This window comes from Chaetodon trifascialis, chromosome 15, assembly GCF_039877785.1.
Source record: "Chaetodon trifascialis isolate fChaTrf1 chromosome 15, fChaTrf1.hap1, whole genome shotgun sequence".
Lineage (NCBI taxonomy): Eukaryota > Metazoa > Chordata > Actinopteri > Chaetodontiformes > Chaetodontidae > Chaetodon > Chaetodon trifascialis.
The window spans coordinates 6,059,541-6,080,974 of NC_092070.1; the positions used below are offsets into that span (position 1 = coordinate 6,059,541).

At 42.1% G+C, this 21,434-nt stretch overlaps 2 protein-coding genes across 11 annotated transcripts in view; both read left to right on the forward strand.

Annotated features, from left to right (window-relative positions):
• The window catches only part of LOC139343486 (SWI/SNF-related matrix-associated actin-dependent regulator of chromatin subfamily E member 1-like), a 366,467-nt gene that overhangs the window by 267,077 nt on the left and 77,956 nt on the right, over positions 1-21,434 (forward strand). Inside the window, exons 1-11 of one of the 10 annotated variants that reach the window (XR_011603102.1) lie at positions 801-868; positions 1,498-1,555; positions 2,221-2,264; positions 3,087-3,185; positions 5,114-5,206; positions 6,132-6,263; positions 6,375-6,546; positions 6,664-6,836; positions 7,002-7,103; positions 7,232-7,496; positions 7,677-10,146. Coding sequence is in view for 9 of the 10 variants with exons in the window: in XM_070981171.1 (XP_070837272.1) it covers positions 1,549-1,555; positions 2,221-2,264; positions 3,087-3,185; positions 5,114-5,206; positions 6,132-6,263; positions 6,375-6,546; positions 6,664-6,836; positions 7,002-7,103; positions 7,232-7,496; positions 7,677-8,038 (1,449 nt within the window). In the remaining variant the exon portion in view is untranslated. Of the gene's footprint in view, positions 1-800; positions 873-1,497; positions 1,556-2,220; positions 2,265-3,086; positions 3,186-5,113; positions 5,207-6,131; positions 6,264-6,374; positions 6,547-6,663; positions 6,837-7,001; positions 7,104-7,231; positions 7,497-7,676; positions 10,152-21,434 lie in introns of those variants that run through there. The other 9 variants (XM_070981171.1, XM_070981173.1, XM_070981172.1 and 6 more) reach the window with 9 other exon arrangements.
• Positions 12,028-19,728, forward strand: LOC139343489 (von Willebrand factor C domain-containing protein 2-like). The gene is made up of 3 exons (XM_070981182.1): positions 12,028-12,561; positions 14,140-14,269; positions 17,756-19,728. Exons 1-3 carry the CDS (start codon positions 12,172-12,174, stop codon positions 17,995-17,997), a joined length of 762 nt encoding a protein of 253 aa, XP_070837283.1. The 5' UTR covers positions 12,028-12,171; the 3' UTR covers positions 17,998-19,728.

A 21,434-nucleotide genomic window follows, 5' to 3' on the forward strand; every position in this document is an offset into this window, starting at 1 on the left:
ACATACACTTAGTTTCAAGCCATTAAAACTCTTTTTCTAAACACTCCAGAGATTTCATGTGAACAAACTATAGTTTGGGAATGTGGTTAGGATTTTGTTGCGAATTGACTTTAAATGTATTTGGCCAAACTTCACACTTCAACTAAATGTGGTTAACAATGCGTAATCTTAGGTCTATGAAAAAGAATGTCAATTTTATTATCCATTACTGCATTAGCAGGAGCTTACCCTTAACTTTGTGTCATATCAGGAAAGAATATGATTTTGCTGTCTGCACATTGTCAGCAGGATGCAATTTGCATTTTTGTGGAATGAAAACCAATTAGCACACTTTTAATGACATCTGCTTCAATGTGTATTTAATACTGTGTGCATGGTTTTGTCTGAACACAAGCATTTAACAAAGCTCTCATTGTCAAATCAAACAGATTTGCACTGAGACATGGGTCACTGGTGTGGGACCATGTTTTCCCTTGTAAAATCCAATGTTTGCAGCTACATTTTAATTTTGGGTTTGGGAGAGCTATTTGCAATAGCAATGGTGAGAAAAGCATTTTTGCCCTGCATATTTCTGACATATAACTATTGGTCACTGATCACACAAACTCAACTCTCAATAACTCAAATTTTCTCTATTTTTTTTTTTCTTTTTACCAATTTTAAAGTATTGTGTATTTAAGAACCTGGTATTACTCTATTGAGGTACACTATTTATTGAAGCAACTGTCCCGCAGCTGTGAATTTGTAGTAATGGCGCTTTTATTTTGAAAACATCCTTCCCGTTTGCCAGAAGATAAGAAATTACACTTCCGGCCTGAGTTCGAAAGGCGGAACAAGCGGCCATACAGAGGGAACAAAGGACGACTCAGTGAGTATGTATACGTTGTTTTCAACAAAATGACATGAAAATGTCACATTTTTAGCATTGTGTACAGCTGAAGGAAGAACGACTTAAAATGTTTTCACTTTACCACAAGCTAGTCGGTTTAGCTCATTACCCCGTGTGCTAGGAGAAAGCGTGAGCTTGTGATGTCCGTTACCGTTAGCCTAGCTAAAACAACCCTCTTTATTCAAACGTCGTGCAAGAGTCGCACTCTTCAGAAGTGAGAAGCGATTTGCAGAAACGCGGTATTTGTGCGTTTGTCGGCTTTTAGAGCCAATTTGCTTCGAAATCCAGTGCTGTATAAATATCAGCATAAATATTTTAATCGGGCAAATGGTCTCTTTGTATTAGCAGGTTTGGCTAAAAGGCCAGACTCGTTCACGTTAGCTAGCTAGCTTTTAACACCCGTCAGCCATTGTTGCCAGCAATCCTTATCGGTGTTAGCAATTTTCAGTCATTTACCGGCGTTTTTCCGATACTTCTTCACTAAACGATTGATTGCGATAGCAGAGCGATTGTAGCTGAGCTGATTTGTGGGGTAATGTGTTTGGGGTTTTTTTTGTGTTTATTTTTTTTAATAATAAATCTATATTTTGTTCTGCTTTCTTATCCAGGTAAATCAATATGGAAATAGCCTGCTCTCCTTAGCCTAATCTCCAGCCACGATGTCAAGTAAGTAAACACACACGTTATTATTCATAGTCACAACCACAAATCCCTTCATTGGTGTTTTAATGGTGGTGATGCTGTTGTTCCTATCGGTAGAGCAAGGAGCTTATGTGATAGGTTTGCTCGTCACCACCAGTGTGCACTTCACTAATTAAATATGCCACCTTTGTTTGGGTATTCGGGGGTGATCGCAGCATCAGTCCACTTTACATCACTGTCCCATCTTTTCATAAGTGTTTTTCGGACATGATGGTTGTGTGTGGGACAGCAACAGGAGACTGACAGTCTATGCCTGAGGCAGTTAGCAGTTTTGGGTTTACAGTTGATAGGAGGTAATTGTATTAAGATTAACATTTTAAAGATATATTTAAATTTATCAGTATGAGGAAAAAAAAACATTTTAAATTGCTTGTACGTGTAGAATTATTTTCAACATAAAACTGTCAACATTACTATGTTTTTTTGTTTTGTTTTTTTTAAATAAACTTTATATAGAATAATTTACAAATGAGGGCTCTTTGAATCATCTGGGGTTGGGGTTCATTGTAAAGCAGTTATGAAGGAAAACAAATATCATAACAGATACTTGAACATAAATGTACACAAACTATACACATTGTGTTGTTATAATAGATGACTAACATATCTTCTTTTTCTTTGATCGACAGAACGACCATCCTATGCGCCTCCCCCTCCCCCTGCCCCCACAACAGTAAGTGTCCATCTCTCGGTTGCAGCCTCAGCATTTACTGTTTCATGAGCAGAGGGACATGTTAGTGCTGTACACTCCTTTTTTACCTTTTCCTTACTGGTTTACTCCCTCTTTCTCCACATTTTAGATTACTTTCATTAAATCTCTCTCTCTCTCTCTCTCTCTCTCTCTCTCTCTCTCTCTCTCTCTCTCTCTCTCTCTCTCTCTCTGTCTCTCTGTCTGAACATGGAGGTTGCCACAAATGTGTTCAGCTCTCCATCATTGCTGTCACTCCAGCTTTTTCCTGTCATACCACCACTTATCAAAGGTCTTGCACAGAAGGGGTCATTGTGCCTCGTGTGCTTCTACCAAGCGTTATTGCTGCTGGGGAACAAGTTTGTTTGAAATCTAATTTAAGAGCTTTTCAACTTGAAATCCAAGAGTTTAACACATGTACAGTTATCAAATCAACATGCTTGTTTTGATACCTTTTGTTTCCTTACATTCAGTAGCAGGGGCCAGCATTGTGTGAAGTTGAAATGCAATGGTGTGGTCACATGGCTAAATAAATGCAACTTGTGCTTAATAGGGGATGGTCTGAGTTTGTTGCAAGGTCCTGGTTTACATGCAGCATTTACATGTGCACTCATTCTGAATACCAGCCTGCTGGCCAGTTGCCTTTTTTTGCCTTGCATGATGACATCATGAAAAACAAACAAGCAAAACAAAATACATATATTTTCATGTTTTCCCCCCTTTTCACTTATTTATGTTTATCCCTCTTCCTCCTCTTGTTTGTGAGCCATTTCTCATTCGTGTTTTGTCTCATTTGTCTTCCATCAGCAAATGCCTTCCACCCCAGGGTTTGTGGGCTACAACCCTTACAGCCATCTGGCCTACAACAACCTCCGGCTGGGAGGGAGCTCCGGAGGCTCCAGCAGGGTAATGAATTGATGGAGGGATTTGGAAAGGAAAAAAAAATAGAGAAGTGCACAGATACAGGGAAAAGTGGAAGGAAAGAATAAAAAATCTTAGGAAGTGGAGCTAATGCACACACAGGCTGATAATGATAATGATAATAAGGTTGTAAAATTGAAAGCCTGTAGTCCTTTTGCTCAGACAGTGCAATAGTGTTGGCAGTAGGGTTGTAATTTGACTGAATTCCTGCTTAATGGGATGCTGAATAGAAGGATCTGGTCAAATGATGGAAGAGTGTGTTGCTGAATGAAATGGGCACACTTTTAACCAAAACATGCCGGAAGACCTGGTATTGTTTTGTTTTTTTTTCTCTTTTGTCTCCCCATCCCAAATATGTTTGCTATTAAAGGGTCCAATTTTTATTTTGGAAAATTCCAACATTCCCAAGCTTAATAAATAAATTATTTAATTTTCCACAAATGTTCTAACCCTTTGCAACCCAAGTTAATCATGAAAAAGAGCTAGTGAGAAGAAAACAGGTGGTGAGAGAAAACGTATATGAATAAGGGGGCAATAAGTCAAATATTGAGGGCCTGAGATGATGATGATTGATTAAAATATTGATTTGGGTTTTAAATGAGTAAAGGGAGTTCAGTTTTATACGAGTGGATCATTTACAGCTCCCGCAGTTTCTTTTGGAAACCGTCACCATCATTTCCCCAGTCACATAGTGAAGTATGCCACAGTTGAGCTCAGGACATGAGGCAGACAGTTCTGTTTGACTTCTAGTCACTGAGACCATTCGACTGAACATCATAAATGTGACACAAAAAAATCTGTCTCACCTAGTAGCTAACTTACAAAGTACTGAACTTTAGTTATTGGTTGTTTTCAGTAAGTGTAAGTCATTGAGACATTTTCTTTTTTTAATCAGTTGGACCAAACCTTTTTTGGATTCATTCAGTTCGCAAACAAAAACAACTGTGGAAACTGGAGGAAACTTAATCAATCCTCGTGATTGATAATTTACCAATCTATTTTCCCTTTAAAAGCTTTGAGAACACAGAGTAACATCAGGCTATACATTTCCTGTTTTTCAGTTGATGAATGCATGAATTGTGCGTTTCTTTGTGTGGGTTCTGCTTGTAAGGCACAAGATGCAAAATGCCACCACTGTGTTAGTGTGTTTCTGCATTTTCTTGTGCAAAATGAATCTTTCAGTCAATAACTAATGTTCTGGTGGAGTAGCACAATTTCTCTGTCAACTTGCAAAGATTCCACTGGTGTGTGAGTGTGTGTGAGGGCTTACATAGAAATCAGGTGTGTGTTGGCCTGTGAGTGCCTCTTTGTAGACCCACCAGCCACACCTCAGTGGGATCACTTCTACTGTTTTTAAGACACTTCTTAGCAGCCATTTGATTTGTCACTAGATGGTCCAAAAAGCAAAGAAAGGGGAACATGTTGCCCCTGATCTATTTTCTGTATAGACTGTTAAATGGGAATGGCATTTTTTTTTTTCAAATTTCTATAAACGGTGGTGCACTGAAAAGCAATGCTTTGCACAAAGAACGTTTATGGATGGAACAGTTCCAGCATTTATGTCCATACCTGCATGTAAATGAATTAACATGCATCATAAATGCATTTATCCAGCTGTAAGAAAGCATTTAGGGACAGCTGTAGTGTCATCTTTACATGTACACCTGTTATTTTGCCCTTACACGAGCTTCACCATGATCAGGCTGTAATCAGCTGATGTTTTATGACTTTCTATTGTCTCTTTTTTTCTATCTATAAACCTTTGTCTGCTTTTTTTTGCTCATTTCCCCTTCATTTACACCCCTTCCACCTCCTCATTCACTTTTTTCCTTTTGTCCCCCCTCCTCTCTCTCTCTCTCTCTCTCTCTCTCTCTCTCTCTCTCTCTCTCTCTCTCTCTCTCTCTCTTCCACAGAACTCCTCAGGTATCACCGTCCCAAAGCCTCCCAAACCACCAGACAAGCCACTGATGCCTTACATGCGGTACAGCCGGAAGGTAAGCAGGAAGGTAAGACACCCATCCACGGTGTCTGCTTTTACTGCTTGTCCTCCCATCCCCTGAAAAGTTGCAGGGGTTTTAGGGTGGGAAACAGCCAAGCCATGACGCCTTCACCACCACCTCAACCACCTAGTGGAGACTCTCCACTCCGTTATCCCATTGACTTACAGTAGCCCCAGCGTTTGTCAATGATTAAGACAATTTACAGCATGTCTTTGAGTTTCCTTCTGCGAGCATGATCTGCATCTACCTTCATTTCCCCCCTTTTGTGCTTGTTGCTTTGCTGCTTCTCTAAGAGCTGAAAATTTTAACCTTAAATACTTCATGAAGACTAAATCTACTCTAAAAATTCTCTTCGACATAAAACTGATCACTGTGTCTTTAAAAATAACTCATTCCATTCCATCCAGTCGTTTTGCAACACTTGATGAAGGTGGTCCTGATGTAGGTGCCCCGAGAGCTCAGCGCACTGCTGCTTAAGAAGATGCATGCAAATAGTCCAAATACAAGCAAACTAGGAAAACCTCTATTAATTTGACGGCAATGCACATCTTTTAAAAAACACAATACATAGTGAGAGAGCACAACCAAACACAGAAACAAGCTGCAAATAGCACAGACAGTGGAAACTGAACTAGTGAAGATGTTTTCTAAATGTGCTTGTCTATCTTAAGCTGAAGTTTGCTGAGCTCTCCAGGCCACTGTAATTTCATTTCAGTTATTAATAATAATTCTGTCCAATAGATTAGTTATTTTAGAACTAATTTTTTACTTTCACCTTTCCACCTTTATTTCCTACACAGCCTTGTAGTAACCTAATTTACCATTAACGACAGCTGCCCTGAAGTGACCATATGTTAATTTTGTGTGTTTGTGTGTGTGCGCGTGTGTGTGGGGCATTGCTTGTGTCTTGTGTTTGTGTACACGCAACAAGGTATGGGACCAAGTGAAGGCGTCCAACCCGGACTTGAAGCTGTGGGAGATTGGAAAGATTATTGGAGGGATGTGGAGGGACCTGACTGATGAGGAGAAACAGGACTACCTGAACGAGTATGAAGCTGAGAAGGTGAGCCAACTGAAGTGTCCTCATGACTGCTTTGGTTCAACACGCCCACTCGCTCACTGTGTAGCATTGTCTTGCTCATCTTATTATATGCTTCTTCTCACTCCCTCTCAGATTGAGTACAACGACTCGTTGAAAGCGTACCACAACTCACCAGCCTACCTGGCCTACGTCAATGCTAAGAACCGGGCTGAGGCCGCGATGGAGGAGGAGAGCAGACAGAGGCAGAGTCGTATGGACAAAGGAGAGCCATACATGAGCATTCAGCCTGCTGAAGACCCTGATGGTGAGTGTTACATATGAAGTGCATCAATCAGGATGTATAATAATGGCTTAAAACCGACCCTAGAAGTGAGATCCAGTGCACTAAAGCAGTTATGTGTCCTGTATTTCCTCCATTCAGACTATGACGACGGTTTTTCGGTGAAGCACACAGCAGCCGCTCGCTTCCAGCGGAACCACCGGCTTATCAGTGACATCCTCAGTGAAATCGTGGTGCCTGATGTCCGCTCAGTGGTCACCACAGCTCGCATGCAGGTCCTTAAGAGGCAGGTCCAGTCTCTCATGGTGCACCAGGTAGGTTGAATGGACATATTCTCTGACATCAGGGCCCCAAGAATATGTGAGCACAGGTTTTTTTTTTTGTCTGTCTGAACAAACTTTGTGATTGAAGAGTGTTGTCCTGTGCACTAATAAACCTCAGAGACACACAGTTTCACCCGTGTCTCTTGTGTGTTTCAGAGGAAGCTGGAGGCAGAACTTCTGCAGATTGAGGATCGCCACCAAGACAAGAAAAGACGCTTCCTGGAGACCACAGACTTGTTCAACACTGAACTCAAACGGGTACAGCAGTACTTAATGTACCTAAAGACAGCTGAATGAGAAGTAGTGATGAGGTTCACACATGAATTTGCAATAACGAATCAACCTGAGGTTCATTTGTAAATGGAAAGTGTTTCCTCTGTCTCCAGCTGTGCAGTCAGAAGGTGGAGGTGGACATGGACAAGTTAGCAGCAGACATGGCTGCTGCTGAAGAGGCAGCCAGGCGCCGGGCAGAGGAGAGAGAGCGCGAGGCGGCCGAGCAGGCGGAGAAAGCTGCTCAGCAGGCTCAACAGCAGCAGCAACAGGAGGCTGCTGGAAACAAACCTACTGAGCAGAGTAGTGCTAATGCTAGCAGCACAGCTAACCCCACCTCAGGGACCAAAGAGGAGGACAAGCCCACACCAATGGAGACAGGTACCTACAGTGTTTAGAAACCGGTTTTCTGTCAATCTCATTTTGTGAAGCACTTTTTTTAAATTGTCAAGGAGGCTGTGCTGAAAGTGTTGTAGGAACTGGTTCTACTCCTGTGAAGTGAAAAAATGACTTAGAACATTCATTTGGTCTAAAGCAAATATGTTCCCCATTCCCTCCCAGACGAGGTGGCACCTGCAGAGCCTCCCACAGATCGCCAGGCTGCTCCACCTCCTCCTTCTGACCCCCCCTCCTCTGCCTCTGATAAAGCAACCCCTCCTGCTGAGCCCCCAAGGGAGAGCAGCACTCCTAGCAGCAGTGCCCCCAGTGATGACAGCAACAGCAGCAGCATGCCCCCTCCTTCCTCAGACAGCACTCCTGGAGCAGCAGCCCCCGAACCCCCAGCGGCCCAGGAAACCAACACCAGTGCAGCTAACCCTAATGTGGCCGCAGCGCCTCCTCCTCCCCCTGCCTCAGAAGAACCAGCCCCTCCACCACCACCACTACTACCCCCCAGCCAGGGCAGCCAACAGTATGATATGTAAGGGTCAGCTGGATACACAGTGGTAGCTGTAGAAGTCCCCCCTGTGCTGCAGCTCTCCTGTATTCCTCTCCTGGCTGGAGCTGCAGGACTGGTATGGTGGCTCTATCATAACAGATATTTTGTGAATGCAAAGTGTTGAATGGTTGAGGGTCTAATAGTATGGTCAATAAATAGTTAATATGTGTTTCACACAAGAGTGGTGTAGGGATTTCATCAGCCAGCCTCATATAGCTGGACCAAACACAGATGAGGTTTCACTTAAGTCTGCCTACGTTTCCTTTAAATTGAGTCAGCATGTCTGGTTTGATGATGAGAGCGAATGAATTGAAATGTCACCAAAGAGTACAGCCTTTGACTCGACCCAGTTTGTGCTCCAGTCATCTAATCATATCACATGATGGATTTCAAGTATAAGACAACCACAGGACACCTGGGGGCTGTAAAAGGCCAAATGGTCAGCAATAACCTCCACTGGCTGCTAGGATGTCATATACAGGTTTTTAGCTCAATGTCACGTCACTGTTACGGCTGTCTGCCACAGTTTACTGTCCAAAATCATCCATTAATCCTCAGATGCATTTCCAGTTAGCTGGTCCACATTCACTGCAGTAAAGTTGACCTTTGACCCAGGTTATGTCTGCTTGAATAGACCAAAAGATCAAAACTAATTATGCACAGCACCATAACTGGTTGTTTTCATTATCTATTAATCAAATCAGGCTTAAAAATCTCAAATAGTGACACTTTGTGAATCACAACTCCCCAGAGCCCACGGTGGCATCTTAAACTGGCCAGCACATTAAAACTCAATGATGTTCAGTTTACAGAAAAAGCAGCAGATTCTTTTTCTGTCCATCAACTCATTCTGAAATCGACTGTTTAAGCTGCAACATTGCTCGTGTTTCAAGCAGTCATGTCTGTGGTCCATGGTACTCGTCTTTGACATCAGGAGACAGTGCTTTTTGGAGCTGCTGGTGTGGAGAGGGTGTGCTGACGGCTGGTTTTCATCTCCATACACAGTACAAACCTCAGATATCTCCCACTGTGTAGACTTTGTACAGTTGGATGTGGCTGAATTGTTTGCGTTCCATACTTGTACATTGCTCAGTTTTGATGTATAAACCTTTAAACCAGCCATTATGTTTTTCTTTAATAAGACCACAGCTGCAAACTTAAGGGTTTCTGGTAAGTTACATAATTGACATCTCTAGTATGACTTGTCTGAACACTCAGTGTATGTTCTGGTGATAAAGGGCAACCTCACATGAAAAGACCTCAACCTCCCCCACCCCTCCCCACCCCCCATGTAAAACCTCAGAATTTTGTAGTTCATCAGTTTGTGTGTTTTTCAAAACTACTACTGTTATTCTGCTTTGTGTTTTTAGAGATCTAGTGGAACCTTTTAGACGAATATAATCAAAATCAGGCTTCTTATAAAAACCTACTCTTGATCAGACGCCATTTCAAAGAGGTTTCAGCTTGATGGACAACACGTCTTGTGGTCATGCAGATTGTTTCCTCGTCTGTAGTTAGCATGGATGAAGGCACATTTAATTAGATGTGCACCCACATTGTGCATGCTGTACCAAATGCTTACTATAATCCTGCAAGCATTGGAACAACTTTTGAAGTCTTCGTCGAAGAGTTGAGGCTGCTGATAAGTTATATGTGAATTGTAAGAAGTGGAGGACAAAATGCAAGAAACACACAAAAAAAATGAAATGATGGGCATGTCTCCAAGATGCTTTTTAAGATGTGTGGATGATGAAATGAGTGTAAAAAGTGGGCTTGGATGTTTGTTCCCCTGTATTCATCACATTTGTGTAGAAAAAACTGACACCTACTTAATTAGCATTTAATCTGTAAGAGCTTCTCTACAAATTCAGGCTGTTTTTTAAAGACTACTTTCCTCCTATAGGCCACCACAAGCATTTAACTTCAGCAGAGAAATGCACACGCTACCCTCATCCAAACCTAACCTCGGTCACTTGTGCATTTAAAGGACTGTTTTCTTACTTGAATTGGACTGTTTTTAGTAATATGCCTCTGTTTTTTGCATCTTTCTTTTATACTGTCTGAACTTAACTATCCAAATAAAAATGATTCTCGGTCTTTGACCTCTTTTTTGAAATATTTTCTCCTCATTTTACCTTTTTTTTTTTTATATATATAGCAAGCAAGCATGGATGTTTCAGTCATAAAAAACATGTTGGTGTTGTGAAGGAAACAGACAAACACAATTAGAACAAATAATACATGTTAGTTAGCAAACATTAGTAATGACTAGTAAAATGGCAAAACCATTGAAATAAAAATAAGACAAACATCAAATAAATAATAGAAGTAAAACCCTAAAAATTGTTTGATTGTTTGGTTTTGTGGAATGAATTGAAGGTTTCTGGATATAACTGACAAAATGTCATAACATAAAAGGAGAAAAGTTTCTTGTGAGACAGCTATTTTTTGTCATGGTGGAAGCAGTGCACTGCTATACAATGCAGTATAATAAAAAGTAATCTAGCTGATAGATATTATGCATCTATGTCCAAATGTACATAATTGTGTATGATAGAAATTTGATATAATATCAGAATCAGATGCAGTAATGCACTAATATCTGTAGTTTATGTGATAAATGTGAACTGTGTAAAGTATAAAAAGAAACTTCATATATGATGGAATAAAATGAAGCCTCCTCATACTTCTGTTTGAAAAAAGTACTCAACTCATTCATTCTTTTATGTTCCCCCAACTATCAGAGGGCCAGCTGAGGGGACTACAGCCTCTGCTTGGAGCCTTCTGGCAAGCAGGGGGCGCCCAAACATGAAGCACAGGAGATGCGCCACACATCATAATGACACTTCTACTCAGTTTAGTCACTTGTTGGAGGAGAGGAAACTTTGTGTTTCTGCATATGGCTTCTGGTTGCTGAGATCAATGCTATAAATACTCTAAAAGATGCAGTTGGGCCCCTTTATGGATCCTAACCCTGAGCAGCTCCTTTATTAATACAACCAAATCTCCAAAATCTTATCTGACACCTTGCTTTACTGTGTGTTCAGTGAGTCTGAAGTAAATTTGGGGCCCCTGGCAGTCTGGGACTATGGGGCGGTTTCCTTTTTTGGCTGGCTGGTTTTGATGGTGATACAGTTGTGTGTGCTTGAGGTAGGACACTACACAAAATCTTAAAACATACATGAAGTAAAAATTTAAAAATAGATTTTCCTAAAGGAAGAAGATTAACCCTTTGTGTGGTTTGTTTATGTTGGTTTTGTCTTCTTTTGCTGCCTTTCTTTCCCACACAGATTTGTCAGACTCATTGCATAGCTCAAATTTTCTTTCATTTCAGACGTTTCATACATTTTATTTTCCAGACAGAACTCATCCACACAAATAAACTCAGACGTGTAAATCATTTGCATCTTCCAGTATTCAGAATAACCTCGTGCAGCTCTCTGTCAGAGACACGGGAGCTCAGCAACACAGCCCTCCTCTCTCACACACTTTAAGCTTATTTGGTGAGTCAAAAGACTTTCACCTTACATTTCTTGGAGCAGTTCCATGTCATACATATCTACAGATTGGCTGTTTTTATTTTTGACCTTTTCCTTGTATATGTTGCGCTAAATTGTTTTTAATTAATTAATTATTATGTTGTTTTGTTTGTTTTCCTTGATACACTTTAATCTGAGATCTTTTGGTCCCCTTTGAGTCTTCTTAAAATCGCCAGCAGAATCCCTTTTTAATCCTTTCATGCATTCTGATATTTCTGTCTTGTCAGTTTAATTCATACGTGAAATTAAACAATTTTCTTCACAGTATTGAATCTCTTCAGTATAAAGACCGACAAATTTTCAGCTGAGTTTCTTTTTGTTGTTGTTGTTGTTGTTGTTGTTGTTGTTGTTGTTGTTGTTGTTGTTGTTGTTGTTTATAAAGTTCTTAAAGTCATTTCTAAGTGTCAGATTCAGACTCACTGAAGAGGCTCCTGGTGGCTCCTGGCTGACACCTGGGCGGCATTTCAGCGACTCTCCGGACTGACGCGCATGTATCGGCGTCACGGGCGCCGCTGACGGAGGAGAGGCTCGCCGGAGCGCAGCCGCGCCGCAGACGCGCAGATGGTCAGTGTGTGTCACCATGAGCCAGCGGCACCGCGCGCTCAGCTGCTTCTCCGTCGCGCTCGTGCTGCTGCTACCTCTCGGTCCGGGGCGCGTCCCGGAACTCGCGGTGGCGGCGGAGTACTCCTCCAAAACTGACTTGGACTACGAGTTCGGGGACTACCGGGGAAAGTGGTGCATCGACGACCACGGGTTTGTTTACGGCATCGGAGAGGTTTATTACCCGAGCCGCACGGCGTGTCCGTGCACGTGCACCGTGGACGGTCCCGTATGCGTCCGACCCAAGTGTCCACGCATCCACCCCCGGTGCACGCGGATCAGGTATAAGGAATGCTGTCCGGTGTGTGAAGCTATGGCCCGAGTCTGTGTCTACGGGGGCAGAACGTACAGACTCCTGGAGGAGTTCAGGGTGAGAAAGATCCAAACTTGTTCTCCGCCGTCCCATCCACAAGTTCACACAGCTGCAGCTGCTTTTCATGATGCTGCAGCTGTGTGACCACATTCATGCACATCACCCATCTAGCCTATAATAAAGAATAATTATGCTTTGGAAGTTTACATGTAGGCCTACAGGTGTTACACAGTGAGCTCATGTCACCCACTCTACTGATGGCTATCTATGTTTGTTTGTTTACTTCATTTGTTTGCATGACTCATTACTCCCACATAAACTTAAAGGTGTTTGGTACCCCAGCTGTGACCATGACATATAAACACTGATATTGTGGTAACAAAGGATTATCATTATGTTCATATAGGCTATGGAAAATAGAATATTTGCATATTATCATTGCTGGATTGACCCAAGGCCTTCCCCTCTTCCCTCCTGTGTGTGTACTCAGCTTAAAGGCATGGGGCACACAGCAGACCACACATGCAGCTTCAGTACGGTCGGCCCGTAAACCAGCCATGCTGGACAGTAGCTCCAGGTTTGGCGTGGTTGTATATTATTTTAACAGCCTTGTGAAGGAATATTTATCATACTGTACATGCAAAATATCACAAAAATAATGCAGATCATATCGTTTGACAGAGGACCTCCCCATGAGACAGGGTCAAAGTAAAGGTATCTAATCTAATGTATCTATGTACATTATGTGGCACATATATCACATAAGACACTGATGATATACTATGAAATGCTTTTTTTGTCATGACAAACCCACAGAATTATTACCTGCCCAGCGTGAAACGGCACACAGACTGCTGGTTAACAAGCATGTAGAGAGCCAGACAATTCTCTCAGGAGTTGGTGGAAACCAAAACAGAGCTTAAAGTAGAGTGAATGTTGGACTATTCCAGGCAATAGGTTGTTTCTATGGATGCGAAAAGACTGACCTGGGGTACCTCATGTGGAGTTCAGATTTCGACCGTAGTGATGGTCAGAGTGAGGTTGAAACAGATCTGCATTCAATGTGCTTTAGTGCCACCAGATTCAGACCTGCACCACCTATAGGCAAGACGCTGTATATCTGCACATACACACTGCTGCTGTTACTTTCCTTTCCTCAAGATGACGCGTGCAGAGCTGGACTGACAGTGACAGAATGTGCCCTATGCTTAATCTGAATGTGTTTCTGAGTTAGAAGATGTTTAACATGTAATATTAAAAAGCATGGCTGTCTGATTTGTTGCCGTTCTCAACAAACAGCTTCCATACTGTCGTGCAGCCATGTGCTCAGTGGGGACTGAGCAGTGGGAGGACAGGTATTGACTGTGTTTTATGTAACAGATGGTGTATCAGACAAAGTGCATCCAACCAGTCCATTAACACTGGAAGCAGGTCAGCCGTCTTTGTGTGTGGTTGTTGGATACAGACTGCCTGCACATGTGTGTGGTGTAAAGGTTTAGCCTTCCTAATCCTCTGTGACATACCAGTGAGATTGAGCCAACCAATCATCTCTGCCATGCCCTCATTTGTTTTCTGTAATGACTCCAAATGGTCATAATTAATGATGAATTAATTGAAACTGTCCGTGTTTTCCAGTTGTCCAGGTGTGAGCGATGCCGCTGCGAGGCAAACAGAGAGGTGTACTGCAGTATTTCGGACTGCCCCGCGCCTCACTGCGTCAACCCCACCTATGAACCCAACCACTGCTGCCCCATCTGTAAGGCCGGTAAGACTCAGTCAGCGCTGGGTTTCCATGCATGTGCTTTCTCTTCAATCCATGACACAGTGTCTCTAAAACTAATTTCAGGATGTCTCTTAAACTTGCTGTGGAGCTTCATTGTCAACAGAGGTACATTTTATTAAAAAATGCATTTTAGCCCCTTTGATCTTGACTCAAGCTGTCTTTTCCAGCCACATAGAGGCTATTCAAACTACTGTATAGAACAGCCACACTGTGATGAAAGTTACTAAACCCAGAAATGCTCCCAAGTGGATGCCTTTTGGTGTCATGTAACTTGGAAATAAAAGTACTGAGCATGTTCACGCTAGAAAAGGTGATAAACCACTTTGATTTCCAGAAACTATGAAAAACACATTAATGAGTCGCACCACTGCATGTGCCTTCATTACCATGAACGCACACACTGTAGTTTAAGTTGACTCAGTCGCGCATACACTGTCCTGCAGCCCCAAATACTCACTACAGCATCAAATTTGAATTTATCCACAGCTAAAAATTGTCCCCAACAAAAGCACTATTTCCTCCTGTTTGAGTAAATTTTGCATAAAACTACAGAGCTAGCTGTTATAGGAAATTAGAGCTGCTTTTATTATCATAATTATTATTATTATTATTATCTTGTTAATGAATATATATCATTTGTGAGCCTTTTTTAAAGATGTAAATCTTCAGCAGGAACCAGTGGGCATGACACTGAATGACAGACAGATTTGGGAAGTCAAGGTTGATTTTAGTTGTCAGGAGATTTGTTGGCAGCTCAGACTGAATATCTGTTGCCCTCTTTTGCATGCTAACACCCATTTTGCAAGGCAAAAAGCAAACTGCAGTAACTGCACTCTGCTGTGAACTTTCTGCATGCTTGCTTTGTGTTGCTACATGCTGCAGGAAATGCACAGCATGGACTCGAACTGCAGGCACACCGGACAGCTAAAGCGAGAACTAAAGAAAGCTAGCTGGTGGGATTCTCTTAGCATTAGCTACATCCAAAACAAGACTGACCATTTAGATGAACTGACTTCTGAGTTAAAGCTAATCAACACAGCAGATCTTAGTAGCTGCCATCACAACTTTTGACTACTGGAACTCTTCTGAATAAGACGCTTATTTAAATCATATTTAAACTGCATATTTTAAATGTATTATATTGAGTTCAAACAGCAAAACAGAGAAACGTGTAATTCTGATAAACCATGAACTTTCAGATATCAGAATAAAGTTTCTTTCCTTAAACAAACTGAAAGCATGCAGTCCTATTTTACCTTTCATACATCATGCACGACCAGCTTGAAATCTAACAGTCTGATTTAAGGGTTTCCCACTCACAACCTTTTAACTGGCAACAGTTTCATTCATGTGTACAAGTCACCCACGAAGCAGCACAGAGGGGAGTGCGTGACACACACACACATGCACACACACACACACACACACACACACACACACACACACACACACACACACACACACACACACACACACACACACACACACACACTGAAGCTCATGACCCCTGCATGTGTTACACACATTATTAGAAGGCCATCACTGTAGCAGTGTGTGTTCTTCCTGTAGCTCTCAGAAGCAGCACCAGTTACGTCACCTCCCACACCCTGCAGCTTACACAGCCATCCCTGTTATGTCATGTATGCTTTCATCGCCACTGCCATTTAAGTCCCTTTCTAACATTGGTGGGATTTGTGTGTGTGTGTGTGTGTGTGTGTGTGTGTGTGTGTGTGTGTGTGTGTGTGTGTGTGTGTCACCCAGGAATAGCAGCAGGAATAATAAACACTCTTGTATTATGTATTGCTTTTTTGTAGAATAAAATAGCAAGCCAAAGCAGATAAACAATCAAAAGCATTATTTACTGGATTCATCATCACCACCTACAAAGAAGAACCACACGAACGCAATCTGCCTCTCAGTTACCTTGCTGTTTTTGAGGCACTTGTAGTTAAGTTGTAGTTTCTATTTCAGACAGCGGGACAGATGGTTTGATTTGTTGCGTCACTTTTTTTTTTTTTTTTTTTTTTCTGTCTTCCTGCTGCTGCCAAATTCCCTCACGTCAGCTGTGTTTTATCGAACACAGTTAGATCTGGCATCAGATGAACTGTACTTCCTGTCCTCCTGCTGCTGGCGTCGGTAATTGTTTCACAGGTAGCTGCCAAATAAAGGAACCCCCATCTGTGAACAAGGGATGTTAATGATATCAAAAGCAGGCTGTTTTTTGCTTGCGTAGTAGTATGTCCAGGCCAAACAACATATAACGGCTTTACTGAAAATATCATATTAGACATTGCAGAGGAGTTTAATTTTACCTTACATGAAAGTCAGTATCTGTGGCTTTTTCTATGTGCTGCTCGTGTTGTATCGTTGTAACACATCAATGATGCTATTTCATAATGAAGCTAAACCAGAATTGAAGACAGACTGCTTGTCTGTGGTTGAGAATGGAGGGAAAGTCCTTTTTCCTCCTAACTTGCAGCCTCAAGCCTTATTTAAATTCATGGATGTTTTTGGCCACTTGGGGGCAGCAGAAACATGCTGTAAACATAACACTGACATGTTATTATCTAATAATTTAATATGGCAAACCTTTTACCCAACCGATTCCTATTTATACATCCTGTCACAGAGCAACATTAGCATTTATTTTGAGTGGTGTTTCTGCCATTGGATGAATAATCACTCTTTTAGCTCTGGTTTTGGTCTTCAACAACTCCTGAGAAATTATCTGCCCCTTTAGCTAATAAATGCTCCACCATGTTCACCACGTAGTCGATAACTTTCCCCGTCTGCAATTTAGAGAAGACAGGTATTATACAGTTGGTTTTAAGAGCTTTAAGCTAAAAATAGTGACCTGTTGTTGTGACACAACAACGATGAAAGCCATGAGACTGAACTAATACTTTAAAGTGCTGTGGCGTAAAACCAAAATAATGATCTGAAAGATGCTAAAAGTCTCTATAGAAGTTAGGGGAACTGCAGAGCTGCTATACTGTACTTAAGCACAACAGTGCTTTGAGCTAAATGTTAGCATATCTGTTGGTTGCCTGGAAACTGCTGCAGGCCATGAATTAGTCTGGCAAACAACCATTGTAAAATTTGTCATTCTAAAACTTTAATTGTTAACTGTTAATTAGTGCTGGTGGGCAGGTATAGGTATCAATGGGCAGAACCAGGCTAGCTGTTTCACCTTGTTTCTGATCTATATGCTAAGCTAAGCTAAGCGCCTGCTCCAATTAGCTTGCTATTTACCATATAGACATGAGAGCGGTATCATCTCATCTAACAGTAGATTAAACATTATTTCCCAAAATGTTGAATTCTTCCCTTAAGGAAAAGTAAGTAAGACACTTCTAGAACACTCTTTAAAATCAATCAGGACACTTGACTCTCTGGCAAAGAACTGCTTCAAAAGGAAAGATTTTGTGTGAACAACTTGCCCCTGTACTGTCCATCCTGTTGCTTTAGGTCCCAACTGCTTTGCTGGGAACAGGGTGATCCCAGCGGGGGAGCGGGTGAACATCGATGAGCAGACGGTCTGCTACTGCACCTATCGGGACGGGACGTGGCACACCCATCCCCAGGCCACCTGCGAGCAGCGCCCCCAGCCCAGCCTGACACCCAGCGCCCGCACCGAGCCCCCCGGGGATGAGGACAACAGGAGGAGAGGGGGGAGTCCCTTCATTCCTAGACTGGATGTGATACCTTGAAATGGAGTGTCAAATAAATGCCTCATAGATGCAGAGCCACTCTGCAGGTCCACAGAAACTCTGACTTTATCTGAAGTTCCTTCTCTACCCTCAGCACCAACCAGCCTGCAGATTATCCAGGCAGAGCTGTTCTTTCATTGGTTGTGGTTAACGGTAAAGAGGGAACTGAGGGGTGAAACTGGCAAAATGAATTATTTGTTGAAATAATTAGTTCATTGTTCACAACTCTGTTCTTTGAGGTAAATTGAAAGTTTTTTTTAAAGGAGTCTGGTAGCTTTGAACAGGTGATGTGACAGTTTCTGGTTAAACAAAAAGGATACACTAGAACTAAAAGGTCTATCTCTGCAGTGATCTTTCCATAATGTCAGACATAATAACAATGTGATACTGTCAGAAGCCAAAGCAAACATTTACAATAGATGTTGCCCTCAAGGATTACACTGCAGCCATTATTCAATTTAATGAGAATTTGAGATGAGCAGTTGACTTTTTTTTACTTATGATTAATTGATTTTTTTTTTTTTTTTAAAGAAAGATGAAGGGTGTGAGGAGGTGCCACACACTGACAGAGAGATACATATATGCATTAAAAAATCAACAAGGCCACATTTGTCTGGATAAATACTCACTCACTGCTGTTAGGGAACGTTTTTCTCAGCTAATCTCTTCCTGCACAAATCTACAAACTATCTCTCTACATACTTGACTCTCCTCTACCCATCATTCCACTGGGGAATATGCATGGAGTCGGGAAGTGCCGGGGTATGTGAGATGAACGTGTTGGTAATTTACAGTAAGCCACAGAGGGAAAACAAGTGTTGGGTGCAGGTGGCAGCCTGGTTCCCCTCCATGTACCTGCTGGTTTCCGTCTGTAAGCAGAGGGAGTCCGGAGATGTCCAAGTAGACCAGACACACACACACACACACACACACACACACACACACACACACACACACACACACACACACACACACACACACACACACACACAGTGATGAGAATGACTGTGTAAGCAGAAAAGTGGATGATTCACACACTACCTGGACTTACATATGATATATACAAACTGTATATAATATTAATATATATGCCAGGGGCATAGCACATATTTTGGATGCTGTACATAATCACTCTCTATGAGCCCCTCCCCACATCCATGGCTGTTCATTCTAGTATCTTTGTAGGCCTTCCTCACATGAGGGGCCTGTATAATCAGTGCCCCTTCTCCAGTCCTACAACCCTGCTATACGTCAGTCATATTCCTGATAGTCTATGACTGTTGGCATATTGAGCGCAGTAGCTTTTTCTTGTCCCATGCTCTTGCAGTGAGGTCAAAGATTTAGACTTTGTATTTCATGTTCTCATGACAACTCACATGTCAAAGTGCATATTGCCAGAAGTTGTACAGATGACAAATGCTCCAAACCAGAAATTGCCACTGTTCAATCGTCTCAGTGTACTTTCCTGTCCTCCTCTTGCTGTAGACATGTCCAGTGTATTGCAAAATCAGGTTCAAATACTCTGCAGGACTGTATTTAATGGTACTCAGGTTTATAACTTTCCCCAGTCGTTTGTCTTGCTGTGGTCTGCTTTCCTCAGCACCCTCCCTCTTCAGTGTGAACCATGTTGTTGTGTATGTAATCTGTAAGTAGCTCCCGTTACTCCCTAATTATTGCAGATCAATGTTTACCTGTAAGCTAAAGGTTATGAAATAAAGATTTTACAGAATATCGTACCATCAAATCTTGTTATGTTTCAATACACCCTCTAATGGTAGATCTGAGGAGGTGCATCAATAAGATGTATCAATGCCCACTACCAAGAAAACGTTTGGATCTTGGTGTATTCATCTGTCAAACAGGAAAACTGGACCACCTGTAGAGAAAGTGATGTCTGGCTCAAAGTAGAGTCCATTTGAAAATAATTATAGACAATATGTCATGTCCAGTTCAACGGAGTAATCACTGTACACGTTAACAATGCTATCAATATCACTAATAGGTTCCCATTGTCAACTTACACCCAGACGGATGTCCATAGCCATGCAATCATTAATGTTCATCAATAATGCAACATCATAAATCTGTCAGGTGTAACTGTTCAAGTAACACTTCTACATTTCGAAACCTAGCAAGATGACTGGCCTGTAAGAAGGGCATTTGTCCAAATATCCATTTCTTCGTGGAATTCAGCATCATAAATGCTGAACAAACAAACAAAACTAAACGTGTGAAAAGAATGACAACAGACTGCTGCACTTGAAGCTATTAACATAGCATTAATGGCAATGAAATGTACCCTGGTGACTTGGTAATCACTGTACTAATTAATAAAATACATGAGAAAATATACACAGTATTAACACACTCATAAGCATGTTGACCTGAACAGGTTAAAGCTGTCTCATCACTGATTGAGATCAGTCAGCCACAGTGTCGCTGCCATCTCACCCACAGTGATGAGGTCAGTATTCCCTTCTACGACAACTCATCCAGCCACTGAGGAGACAAAGCAAGTGCTTTTAATGATTTACATCTTTAATGGTTTGGCCACTATAATAAACACTTTTTAATATTTCCTTCCTCATTTGACACATTTTCTTATTTATTTGAAGTAAAAAGAAAAAAAGTTTGTTGTTAAGCGAGCTGATGAGGATGGTTTCATAGAAATGATCAATTTGTGCAACTGTGATCCAGAAAGTAACAGCTCAGCAATAAACTCTGTTATGAGAGTACCCTCTCACATGCATTGAATAGGACTCTCTGAACTCAGTGGACATCCGGTTGTGCACAGGCTTACAATGATGCTCACAGGACCTGAACCCCATTTCATTGTCAATGTGTACCCCCAGGTACTTGTAATCCTCCACAATGTCCACACCGACCCCCTGGATGGAAACAGGGGTCACCAGTACCTTGATTCTCCTCAGGTCCACTACCAGTTTCTTAGTCTCTGCCACATTTAGTTGCAGATGGTTCTGCTCACGCCATGTGACAAAGTTGTCCACAGCAGCCCTGTACTCATCCTCATCACCCTTGCTGATACATCCAACTATCGCAGAGTCATCAGAAAACTTCTGAAGGTGGCAGGTCTCTGTGCAGTAGTTGAAGTCTGTGGTGTAGAGGGTGAAGAGGAAGGGAGAGAGAACAGTCCCCTGTGGAGCCCCAGTGTTGCTGACCACTCTGTCTGACACACAGTGTTGCAAGCGCACATACTGTGGTCTGCCAGTCAGGTAGTCCACAATCCAGGACACTAGGGGGGCATCCACCTGCATCGTGGTCAGCCTGTCACCCAGTAGAGCTGGACAAATGGTGCTGAATGTGCTCGCCGGCTTGTCCAGGTGGGCGTAGATACAGTTGAGCAGGTAAATGATGGCGTCTTCAACTCCAAGTCGGGGCTGATAGGCAAACTGGAGGGGGTCCAAGAGTGGCTTGAC